The sequence below is a fragment of the Macrobrachium rosenbergii genome, chromosome 51 (assembly GCF_040412425.1).
Source record: "Macrobrachium rosenbergii isolate ZJJX-2024 chromosome 51, ASM4041242v1, whole genome shotgun sequence".
NCBI classification, from domain to species: Eukaryota; Metazoa; Arthropoda; class Malacostraca; order Decapoda; family Palaemonidae; genus Macrobrachium; species Macrobrachium rosenbergii.
The window spans coordinates 30,701,071-30,714,455 of NC_089791.1; the positions used below are offsets into that span (position 1 = coordinate 30,701,071).

Here is a 13,385-nt window from a genome sequence, read left to right on the forward strand (position 1 = left end):
TTTATTTAATTTAATTCCATACCCAAAGTAGAAAAAATATACTTACAAAACAATTATTAAAATAGGAGTAAACACTGATACGTTACAAGTTACAAAAATAATTTTTTTTTAGATTTGCTTTAAAAGAAACTAAAAGGTTTAAAAAAATTAAATAAACGAGTAGTTCATTGAATACGATTATTAGCAGAATAATCACTTACGACCCATCCAAAACATTCTCTTGTCCGGATCTAATATTTTACCAAACAGAAAATGTAGAACGTAAAAGACATTGTACAATGTAAAACATTCAGCAGAGGACGATGTCAGGTACCGAATATTCTAAAAAGACGACGCCAGAACATCATCACAGCCAATAATTCAGGGAATTATGACTTAGATATAAGAGAATCGTGTTCGCTTTTTGTAAGAGGAATAAAAATATATACATATTTTGAAATGAACGAGACTCCTTGTAAAATGATATTTGTCCAAGATATGAACTTTTGGAATTATAAAAAAAAAGGTTGAGAAAAAGGAAGGTTTTGTCCATTTATTAATTTGTACACATACACAGCACTGTAACCACTTTGCACATACACATCGCTGTAACCACTTTGCACATACACAGCATTTTGTACCCACCCTTTAAAAAAGCAATATATTCATACATACACTATCACATACCCTCACATACACTTCAGTATGTCCACATATGAACAGTATAAACACATACACGCAAAAAATGCATATATCCACACAATGCAGTTTATCATCACACATAGACCGATATATCCTCCCTCTCTCTCTCTCTCTCTCTCTCTCTCTCTCAGCAAGTTCAAATAGGAAAATTGTAACATTGGAAAAATCACTTCCTCTTTGTCAAGAGAGAGAGAGAGAGAAAATTTATATTCCACAACAAACAGAAATCTAACATCGACATTATCTCTCTCTCTCAGCAAGTTCAAATAGGAAAATTGTAAAATTGGAAAAATCACTTCCTCTTTGTCAAGAGGGAGAGAATTTATATTCCACAACAAACAGAAATCTAACATCGTCATCAACATTCACACCCAACGTACAAATAAATTTATAACATTCGCAACCGACGCCAAACGTTAGTCTCAACACTGAATTCCAAACATCACTCCGTTTTGAGTTCTTTGTTCTAAGGAATTAGAGAGAAAAAAAGTGCTTTTCGAATGCTAACAAAATGTCCCATTTCAACTCTAAAGCAATTACGAGGCGGTAATTACATTCCCCTGGAAAAATCTCGACGGGAACGGCAAAGAAGAAGAAGAAATTATTTTTTCCATTTTCCCGTCATTCGCATTCTGAACATGAGTCTAATATTTCGGTTGGTGCACAAATAGCTTTTTTTTCTGGGCGTCTGTTGCTGTGAATGCTGTAAATATGCTGTATGAAAGATAGAATGCTGTTGTGTGTTCATGTATGAGTGTGTAAGAGAGAGAGAGAGAGAGAGAGAGAGAGAGAGAGAGAGAGAGAGAGAGAGAGAGAATCAATTGTTAATTGATGTTTCTCCAACGTCGATGGAGAGAATCTGATAGGATTTATTTAAGTAAACTTGAAAGACTATATCAATGAGAGAGAGAGAGAGAGAGAGAGAGAGACATCAACTGTTAATTAATGTTCCTACAACGTCGATGGAGAGAATTTCATAGGGTTTATTACTTAATAAACGTGAAAAAGTATATATACAAACTCGCTCTCAGAAGAACTGAAGTTCAAGAAAATAAAAAAAATAGCTTTTTGCAGTTTGACAAGGTGGACCCCTTTTGGCAAGTCTCCTTTCAAAGACTTTTTACTTTAAAGGTCTATTTGTCAATATCTTTAATGATCGGAAAAGAGGTCATTGTGGTCACTCTGAATATTCGCTCGCCAACGGAACAGACAAACAGACAAAAACACATCAACAGCGTCACTAATTTCCCCGTGTGTTGTAATTCTAGATGAGCGGCGTTGCCACGTCTCCCGTACCGAGAGAGAGAGAGAGAGAGAGAGAGAGAGAGAGAGAGAGAGAGAGAGAGAGAGATCCTGATGCGCTTGTGCCGCGTCACGTTCCCTGCGTGCTGATGTGCCACATTTATCTTCTCCCCCCCACAATACCCCCCTTCCTACCGACCCCCCTCACCAGGGGAGGCAACGGAGGCGGCGTTGCCACGTCTCCTCCGCCGCAGGCTATTCACAGGGTTGTTTGTACGAGTCTAATTAAAACACCGAATGCAACGGCTTCATCGTTTATCTCACCCTCGATAAAGTAGCGGAAGATCTTTCTGGCGTTGCCCACGACGATCGAAAAGGCTCCAAACGTTCTCGAGGAGCGATGAAACCGGTGCAATCTGGTGTGCGTGGTTATAACGGGGTTGAATTTTTACGGGGTGTGTGTGTGTGTGTGTGTGTGTGCGTGTGTGCGTGTGTGTGTCTGTGTGTGTGCCGTCAGCAGTATCAGTTATGTATATGTTTGGAGTGTTTCCCTTCCATGCTCAACCATGACTTTGGCCAAGGGCAAGATGCACTCTAGACTCCTTCTTTCATTATCTCCTTTTAAGCCTTAAAAACGGATAAAAAAAGTCCGCAATAAAACAGATTTTCTATTATATTTAAAGCGTCCCTTCAGACGACCAGCCTCTTGGACGCGCTATTTTGCGCGTCAAAATTTTTTGTCACCTAAGTTGATTCTCTCACAAAACGGTTCCACTTTTTTTTTTTTTGCGCTAAACGCCCATTGAAAAAAACAAAAAACATAGTCAATCATGAAAATATCTCCTCCGTCATCGATTAGTCTAATTGTTATGGAGACGTGCATAAAGCTTATGAGTCACTCCTGGCTTAAAGGATATATATTCAGGTATGAGGATGTCAAATGCTGTTGATGTTGTTTGTCTAGAAAGAGAAATAATGCTGCATCCTTTCTAACAGTGTGAATTTAATCCGGATTACATTGTGTCCTTAGACGAAAGAAATTGTAATCTATAATGTAAGCTAAAAAAAAATGTCCTATTGATGATTTCCTGAGAATATATATGACACATAGGCCTATTTCTGACGATAGGCGCTTCGCCGTAACTCACTTTACTAATCAGAACAAAGTAAATATATATATATAGTAGTCACACACATTATATATATATATAAAATGTTTAAGATAGAGATATATCACAAATATCAACAAGTCTGGTAATCGAACATGTTAGTTCAAACGAAAGTGAGTTTTATAATCTGGAATAAATTCAAATAAAGATATCGAATCGTCTGGCACTCAGATATACTGTATATGATATATATATATATATATATGTATATGTATATATATATATATATATATATATATATATATATATATATATATCCTGTAGCCCCAGATGTATTTAGTGAAATATGCTGTTAAGTAACATGCAACCATACATATATATTATATATATACATAATATAAATGTATACATGATTATGAACCAAATGTATACGTCGTATTATTGCAGTAAAACTAGCTTTGAGATTGATATTCATGACGTTCATATTTTCAGTTACCAAAGACGCAAGAATAATGGAAAGACGACGTTGCAAAAGGGATTTGAGGAATGATGGAGTTTCCCCAATTGACAAAGTCGGAAACACTTCCATTTGCAATAACTGAAAAAAAAATTTTTGAAGGCTTATGCTCAATCAGAATTCGATATGAAAAGGGGGTTTTCAGTGACTGGCTCAGTCGAGCTAGGCGTATTATGTTTGAAAATCTTTCTGGTATTTTAACTGATCATTTTCTCGTGTTTTCAAATGGCCTAACAATGGAATGGAAGGGAATATGAAAGGCCATGCACTGAGACCTATGAGGTCATTCAGCGCTTAGAGGGAACTGAATAAAAAGGCTTGAAAGGTTTAACAGAAGGAAAACCTCGCAGTTGCACCATGACACATCTGTTAGGAGAGGGTGAAAAGTAAGGTGGAATGAAGAGCAAATGAATGGAAGTACAGTAAAAGGAATGAAAGGGGTTGCAGCTAGGTGCCAGAGGGATGCTGCTAAGAACCTTGAGTATTGCCTACAGTGCATCGCATGAGGTGCAGTATGTTAGCTACTCTAGCAGTGAAAAAAACTTGGGTGTTTTATTTACGAAAGTTATGTAGAAACATTAGATACACTGTGTTCTAATATAAAACTGATAAACGCATTTCATAGGCCTGGTCTGTTAGCCATTAGGAGGAAGGATGATTTTGTAGCCAACCTGACTGACTAAAGAAATAGAAAGTTTGGTTTTAAATTTTCAGTGAGTATCTTTGATATGACGCAGGCCTACATTTTATATTGCTGTTGGACTTTTCATTACTTTTATTTTATGATCAATAACCGTCATGTATACATTTTTATGTTTAAATAAAAAAATCTGATTAATTTAACTCTTGAATATCATCATCAAACTGTAAGATTAGGCCTATAGCGCGAAGAGAGCCAAATGGCGTTTATTTTAATCCCATCAAAAATAAACGCCACTTATCTCTCTGCGCACTTTAGGCCTAGTCTTACAGTTTGATGATATTCAAGAGTTAAATTAAACAGCTTTTTTTTTAAATTTATACATAAAACTTTATACATGACGGTTGAGATCATAAAATAAAAGCAATGAAAAGTTCAACAGCAATATAAAATTTAGGCATACGTCATATCCAAGGTAATCACCGAACATTTAAAAGCCAAACTTCCTGTTTCTCTAGTCAAAGTAAGGCTGCCTCCCAAATCATCCTTCCTCCTAATCCTATTAAAAACATTTCGTCGAAAAGAAAAATAAAACAAGAGGGCTGACTTGTATCTCGCTAAATTGGACAATATGTTACTCAGACGAACCAATATTTTCTTCAACTTTTTGGCGCCAAATTTTGTAAGTGGCCTTCAAGATGCACCCTACACGATCAACTTTTTGGCGCAAAATAGTTGATCATCATCTAGGGAGACCGTTTAAAATTGCTCTCTCTCTTAGTTGATCGATTCTAGGGGGACCTTCAATTAGAAGTTTTTCTCTCTCAGTTGGATGTGTTCCAGCCAGATTCATTCTTTTTTTTCTCCCTCTCTCTCTATCTTTCATTCACCAAATTTTCTCCTCCCAATCTGTTTATCGCATGACCTCCCTTTCATGTTTTGCTTTGTCAAGTAGAAGCGGTTACCAGTATTTTTTTATCCTTTGAAAAATCACTTTCACTCTCGTACTTGCATACTTGTATAGAATCTTGATGAGAGAGAGAGAGAGAGAGAGAGAGAGAGAGAGAGAGAGAGAGAGAGAGAGAGAGAGAGAGAGAGCATTCTCCCGAGACGGCTATCGGGAACTTATGAGACTAGTTAGGGCGCCGTATCGCCGCTCGAAGGATTATCGGCGGCCACCAACCACATTTTGTGCTTTCCGGTCGCGGCTCTCGCGCGCACGCGCATCTCCCGCCAAGAACCGAGGCTTTCGGCCGACATTTCCTCGGCAAGAGCCCGTGGTGGCATAAGGCCAGCTTAGTGTATATGCTGATTGACTGGTTATCAGACTACGTTTCTGAGACAAATTATTCAGTGTTGAGTGTTTGAAGGTAAGTAGAGAAAATTTTGCTTACAAATATATACATTTATTTTCTTTACATAAACATGCCCAAAGAATGACTGAAATCCTTTTCAATTCCTTAATGTTTAATGAATCTCTCTAATAATCTGAGATGTTTAGCTTAAATCAAGGTCTAAATGCCTATTCTTCAGACATTGTTTGAATAACTATGCAAGTTAAGATGAATGATGAAAAATGAATCGGAATCTAAGAATTGACAGCAAAAATACAGCCAAAGCTTCAAACACCTCTCTTCTTGTTAAAAAAAAAAACATTACTGAAACTTGCAACAAAAGTTAGGGGTCTGGAGCAAGCAGCCACTGGTCACAAGCAATATTATGAGTCATTTGGGAACGTGACCATTGAGCACCAAAGTGGGAATTCATTCAAGAACTCCAATTATTTGTACATGATTGTAGGAAGACACTGGAGAGTTGTCAGGGAGACTCGCTGGCTCCGACTGTCACTTAGGTAGCCTCAGAACTTGATGTATTGAGGCTATAGCCTCAGAACTTGAAGTATGGGATACGACCTACTCTAGTATAACTGCAGGACTTTGAGCCTTCCCTGGAGCAGTAACAGAACGCTGGACTTTCTCTGGGGCAGTCACGGGACGCTGGGCTTTCTCTGGAGCAGTTACAAGACGCTGGACTTTCTCTGGGGCAGTTATTAGGCACTGGACTTTCTCTGGGGCAGTTACTCGACGCTGGACTTTCTCTGGGGCAGTTACAGGAAGCTGGACTTTCTCTAGGACAGTTACAGGATGCTGGACCTTCTCTAGAACAGTTACAGGAAGCTGGACTGAATCTGGAGCAGTTACAGGACGCTGGACTATCTCTGGAGCAGTTACAGGACGCTGGACTATCTCTGGAGCAGTTACAAGACGCTGGACTAAATCTGGAGCAGTTACAGGGCGCTGGACTATCTCTGGAGCAGTTACAGGGCGCTGGACTATCTCTGGAGCAGTTACAGGACACTGGACCTTATCTGGAGCAACTACAGGACACTGCAGTGGGGCTGGGATCTGCATGATGAAGTGACCATCGCTGGGCGTCACGATTCTTGAGATACTTCGCAGCGTTCCCATTTCCCCTTCAAATATGGCGTCGTTGATCAGCTTGCGAACGACGGAACATGTCTCTGGGGATTTCCTCTCGATGTCCTCCAGTCTCGCGGCCACGTACCTCCCGAAATTCTCGTAACTGTTGCCAGAACTCTCCGGCCTCTTCGTAGCGGGTGGATCGGACGCGTGTTCGGATGTTCTGAGGACACGGATTTTCTTGAGTGGCTGTGGACTGGTCAGTATCTCCAGTGGCCTGGTAGAACAGCTTTCTTCATCTCCTCCCTAAATTGAGGAAAAATGTCATACTGTATTAACTAGATGGTATTATTAATTAAACTATTCAAATTGAGCAAACAATCATGTGAATTATGCCTAAAAGGCCATTATTATTATTATTACTATTATTATTATTATTAGCTCACATCTACATAGGGCAAAACAAAATAGCCAGTAACTTGCAAAATAAAGCTGATTAGAAAAGAATAACGTCGTGTGAAAAGGAGAGAAACAAGCGTATAAGCCGTGGCCCATGAAACTTTAACCACGACCCATTGGTGGCCTATCCTATATCATAGCCAGAAGCACAATTATAGCTAACTTTAACCGTAAATAAAATCAAAACTACTGAGGTTAGAGGGCTGCAATTTGGTATGTTTGATGATTGGAGGGTGGATGATCAACATACCAACTTGCAGCCCTCTAGCCTCAGTAGTTTTTAAGATCTGAGGGCGGACAGAATTAGTGCGGACGGAAAGACAAAGCCAGCACAACAGTTTTCTTTTACAGAAAACTAAAAAACCCAGGACTACAAATTTATGATGGCCAGTACTAAAGCTACATGGTACAGGATACTGGATTTCTCTATTACAAAAATTTTTTGGCAAATCCATGAGGTTCTTCTTAGCTTAATCCCTAGCAGGGGTCGCTGCTTGTAATGGGCTGCCTTCAGCTGTTTCATCTTGGAAGTTTCATTTCATAATTAGCTCTAGCAGATGTTTTCTGTCCAGATGCCCTTCCTGACTCCAACCCTCCCCATTTATTCGGGCTTAGGACCGGCTCTGAGAGATTGATTGATTGATTGAATATAGAATTTAGGCCAAAGACCAAGCACTGGGACCTATGAGGTCATTCAGCACTGAAACGGAATTTGACAGTAAAAGGTTGGAAAGGTGTAACAGGAGGAAAACCTCAAAGCAGTTGCACTATGAATCAGGTGTTAGGAGAGGGTGGACAATAAGATGGAAGAAAAAAATATGAAAGGAGGTACAGTAAAAGGAACGAAAGGGGTTGCAGCTAGATGCCGAAGGAACGCTGCAACCTTATGTAATGCCTACAGTGCGCCACACGGGGTGCACTGACGGCACTAACCCCCTACGGGATAAGGCTCTGAGTGAGACAAGGCATGTGCACTACTGTACTCATAAGCTAATATGGCTCAAGAAACTGCAAAAACTGTTTGCAGCAACTGCAAATAACAACTGTTCATGATAATTGAAGAGATACTGTTGCTGATGATGGTGATGATTACACTGGCTTTATGCCAGCACAGGCTCTTGCTCCAAGAGTAGATTCTCTTGGAGTCCTTTTGGTAAATAAACCTCTGTATAAAATCACTATGGATATTTACTTTTAATTCTTGCAAGCAAATTTAGCATTTTTGCATAAATTTCTGATTTAGAGAGAGAGAGAGAGAGAGAGAGAGAGAGAGAGAGAGAGAGAGAGAGAGAGAGAGAGAGATGCATTTAGGATTTTGAATGTCAGAGAGTTAAGCGAGTTCCCAAGATCATTCTCGAATGTCATTCACAGACGGACAGTACTTGAAGACTGTCATTCCTGACAACGCACGATCATTGTGTGATGTCATTCCTATAATTCTTAAGTTTTGAAGACTGTCATTCGTGACAATACAGGATCATTGTGGAATGTCATTCCTATAATTCTTAAGTTTTGAAGACTGTCATTTGTGACAATACAGGATCATTGTGGAATGTCACTCCTATAATTCTTAAGTTTTGAAGACTGTCATTCCTGACAATACAGGATCATTGTGTTATGTCATTCCTATAATTCTTAAGTTTTGAAGACTGTCATTCCTGACAATACAGGATCATTGTGGAATGCCATTCCTATAATTCTTAAGTTTTGAAGACTGTCATTCCTGACAATGCAGGATCATTGTGGAATGTCATTCCTATAATTCTTAAGTTTTGAAGACTGTCATTCCTGACAATGCCGGATCATTGTGGAATGTCATTCCTATAATTCTTAAGTTTTGAAGACTGTCATTCGTGACAATACAGGATCATTGTGGAATGTCATTCCTATAATTCTTAAGTTTTGAAGACTGTCATTCGTGACAATACAGGATCATTGTGGAATGTCATTCCTATAATTCTTAAGTTTTGAAGACTGTCATTCCTGACAATGCCGGATCATTGTGGAATGCCATTCCTATAATTCTTAAGTTTTGAAGACTGTCATTCCTGACAACACAGGATCATTGTGGAATGTCATTCCTATAATTATGTGAATTATAGGAATGAGCAACAGGTGAGAAAGTGAGTGCCATATATATACATTGCTGGTGAATGACATAAGATCAACTGAAATGAAATGTCCTATTATAATAATTTTCGAATGTATATTAACAATATTAATATACACGACTATCAATCATTAAAAATAAATGAAGATATTAAATAAACTGACACAGAAAATATTTCTCCATGAAAATAACTAATGAATTAGTCAATGCCCCTTTAAATAAACTCTGCAGGACCTTGCACTTAGGATGAATTGAATTGAATATAGAATTTAGGCCAAAGACCAAGCACTGGGACCTATGTGGTCATTCAGCGCTGAAACGGAAGTTGACAGTATAAAGGTTTGAAAGGTGTAACAGAAGGAAAACCTCAAAGCAGGTTGCACTATGAGTCAATTGTTAGGAGAAGGTTAAGGAAAGTCAAATGGAAGAAAGAGAATATGAAAAGGAGGTACAGTAAAAGGAACGAAAGGGGTTGGAGTATACGTATTTAATGAGTTACAGGGACTAGTCCTACCCACCTCTGGCGCAGCCTCCACCGAGCCCCGGTTCTTCGTCGGCTTCTCCAAGTCCTTCAGAAAGAGCAGTTCGTAAAAAACCCACGACGAAGGCTCGTACACTTCTTCAGTAGTGACGCCACTCCTCTTCGAGTCGTGAACCTTCTTCAGTTCCCTCCTGAAGTTGCTCCTCAGAGTGTTCAGTTTCCTCTTCACGTCGTCGACTGTGGCGTCGTTCTTCATGAGCCGGAGAATGTCCAGGAGTTTCTCGTAACCTGCGTTTCTCTTGTCTTTCCTCACGTAATTCGGATTCTGCGAGTCCCAGAGTTCAGGCAGATCTTTGTACGCGTCGATGAAGCGCTGCAGCAGCGCCTTGCTGCTGCCGCTGTTCTCCGGGGGCGTCGACATTTGGGCACTGAAGGTATATACTGTGCGCATTCACTCCGCGGGGAACGTGAGAACACTGACTGACGCGACTGACATTCAAGACTCTTGAACGGACGACCGTCAGTCTTTCCACTCATTCCCTAAGCTCCGCCCACAAGCATGATGGCGCGCTAATGACGGATTTCATCAAATTATTTTGAAATCCACCATTCACGGTTTTCGTGACTGACGTTCATAAATCGGAATGACATTCGCGGAAACGCTGACATTCCGAATGATCGTGAGAGCTCGGCTTTTCAATTTATTTCTAAATCCTTCAAGAAAGTGGGTTCGTTGAAGACACACGAGGACGGCTCGTGAACGCCAACAGCGCATGCGCCACTTCTTCAAGACTCAATTACTTCTTTAGCTCTTTCCCAAAATTGCTTTGCAATGTATTTATCTTCTTGTATTTTATTTTTGATTGACAGTTTGTGTTTCAGAAAATACGTTAATACTGATGGGAATGACAGTATTGCAACGGACACTCGATCAGTTATTTCATTTGGACTCCGTCCACATATGGACTGATAGATTTAAGATCCATCGGTACAAATTCTCGGTACTGACAGTACGTCAGTAACGGAGTGCATACCATCAGTAATACTGACAGTATAGATATTACTGATGATCCTGATGCGTGCGCCTTGCTCTGTAGTGTCTAAACGAACACATATGCCCTATTCCCCCAAAAAACTTTTTTTTTAGTGCTCTCTGGGTTTTCCCTTCCACAAAGCGCTGATAAAATCCAGCAGAATTTCTCTTTCCTTTTCCCTAACCGTCGTGAGAGTCCTTATAATAACCATGTCAACAAAACAGGAAATTTAAATACGATTGACAGGTTGAGTCTGATACGCGGGCGTTTGCACACAAGCTTAGCCCCGCCCACTATGCTCGATCAGGCAACCGACCACCAACATGTTGGTCAAACATGTTTGAAGTTAAAATAACCCTGTCAAATGTCTCAAACACGCTCACAACCGCCGTGTTGTCAATCAAACATGCGTGTGAGTGACCTCCTGGTTATATAAGCAAGCAATTGCTGAAGTCTTGGAATATTTCAACGAGGAAGGAAAGCTGGACATTTGGAATAAGCAGCAATAGATGATACTAACTCGACCTCTTCAAGTGGATTAAAATACTGTTTTTATTTTACTAGGATCGCGTGATGTTTGTCTGTGACATGAGAAGGAAGAATCTTAAAAGATCATCTATGATACCTTCCTTTGTTTATTTCTAGGCCTAATCCCACAGGTAAGAGGCTGAGTAGGCCTATCTGTAAACCTGTCAGATGGTGGTTTCACAACACTACAGAATGCTGATAAGCAGCGCGCCAACCCCCTTACAAATACTACCTCTCTCTCTCTCTCTCTCTCTCTCTCTCTCTCTCTCTCTCTCTCTCTCTCTCTCTCTCTCTCTCAAACGCAAATCTAGGCGTATATAAATTGGAATTGGGATATAAAATTTAAGCCAAAGGCCAAGCGTTGGGACCTGTGAATTCATTCTCCGCTGAAAATAATGTTGAAACAACTGTTAGGAAGGAGTTAAGGAAAGTAAGATGGAAGAAAGAGTATGAACGGAAGTACAGTAAAATGAATGGAAGGGGTTACAGCTAGGAACCGAAGGGACGCTGCAAAGAACCTTAAGTAATGCCTACAGTGCACCGATCTAGACGTATAAAACCCATCGTAAAGTAAACACGTTAGACATACAGGACGAACTATAACCATAATCTAATTCTAAACTAACTATTAGCATGGAAGTATATACCTTTACGAGATATTCTGAAAAACGTCAGCCTAATCTCGCCAGCCAGTTCTTCGTAGCAGTGATCGTTCAACCTTTTATTTGTGAATTCAGGAAACTTCACTTTCCTCGAATCCAGGTAAAAAAAAGTCACAGGAAAGTCACAATAATCTTTCCTGGGTTGCGACCCCCAAAGGTTTTAACTTATGTATCCACCTTTGCGGCGTGTTTAGTACAAGCCCGCTGGGGAACTCCGTATAAACATAAACAAAACATTGTAAATATAAAAAATATAATGATGACCACCAAGAAATATTGTGAATTTTTCCCCTGTGACTTCATTACCGGCCATCATAAATTAATGTGACTTTTTTTTCATAGCCAAAACTGTGACTTTTTCCCCTATGACTTTATTACCGGCCACCCTCTCCCCAAGGCGTTGGAAGGTTTTGTACAGTTCGATTAATTCCCCCTGGAACTGTCTCGGATGATTTGAGGTCCATCTTGAATTTCGGAACACAGGGGATATGTCTAGACCAAGTGACTTCTGGATGTAACCGATGGGTTCGGCCTAAAGACTGATTATAGAGCTCCAAAGACCGGCCAGCTGTACTCTGATGTTTGACATGAGAACAAAACACACACACACACTAGTGATATTAGAAAAAAACAATAGTTCTTTCGTTTTATAAGAAATTCCATCTTCAGGCATTTATACACTCCAGTTGAAACTTGACAAGCAACAGTTATGGCTACCTTTCAAAAACACTTCGTTTTCCCTAACAGGAGCGATAAAGAGATAAAACACCACGAGTCAATTTTACCATTCATACGTCACTGCTGAATCCTTAATGAACCTCCTGTGTAGAAACTTAAGAAAAACATTGTGTGCTTTATACACCTAAAGTGAGGGCTCATCGCCAGCCTTTCGAATTTCGGTACACTGGCACACCTGCACCAATCGCCTATATCTTGCCTGCACTCTCTCGCTATCAAGGCCTTTCCTTGATCTACTCTCTTGGAGCGGGCGGCTCCTAACGGCATTCAGCTCCAAGTTTTAATAAGTTCATTACGGACAAGCTTTCATCCCCACGCTCTCCACTACCACTGGGGCCATTACACCACAGTCAACCAACCCCCAGGAACATAATTCACTGCTTACGTCTCCAGGGGCACAATGTACACACATTCGTGGTAAAAAAAAAACAAGCATTCACAGACTATAAACGACCCACCAGTAAAACTTGACTAGTCCAGCAATGGCAACTTCAAACTCTGAAGTTTTCAAATAGGCCTTTCAAGTTGCTGAAGACTAAACCTCCCCAGTTACATAATTCTCCTCAACTATAATATTCTAGACCTAGCATAGATCAAATATAAAAAAAAATTCTGGTTACTTAGGGGAACACAGAGTCCTTTCTCCCATCTTGGTGTAAGGGACTTATCCTCAGTACCTCCCCATTTCACTTTCAATTTCGATCCCTACACAGGAGCCTTTGTTTGTGATATGGCTAACTCTTGGTTATCTAAGGAAGAGTGAC

The 13,385-nt window shown here is 40.0% G+C and overlaps 1 protein-coding gene across 1 annotated transcript; it reads right to left on the reverse strand.

Moving 5' to 3' along the window:
• Window positions 1-5,564: 5,564 nt before the first annotated feature.
• LOC136833259 (uncharacterized) lies at window positions 5,565-10,150 on the reverse strand. Its single transcript, XM_067095171.1, has 2 exons — window positions 9,697-10,150; window positions 5,565-6,915 (listed from the first exon to the last, which is right to left on the reverse strand). The coding sequence occupies exons 1-2, from the start codon at window positions 10,108-10,110 to the stop codon at window positions 6,103-6,105; spliced, it is 1,227 nt and encodes a 408-aa protein (XP_066951272.1). The 5' UTR covers window positions 10,111-10,150; the 3' UTR covers window positions 5,565-6,102.
• Between the last annotated feature and the right edge of the window lie 3,235 nt (window positions 10,151-13,385).

Coding starts and splice junctions, on each gene's coding strand:
- LOC136833259 (XM_067095171.1), bottom strand. CDS start 10,110: ATGCGCACAGTATATACCTTCAGTGCCCAAATGTCGACGCCCCCGGAG. Junction 6,916..9,696: donor CGGTGGAGGCTGCGCCAGAG/GTGGGTAGGACT, acceptor TCCTCAATTTAG/GGAGGAGATGAAGAAAGCTG.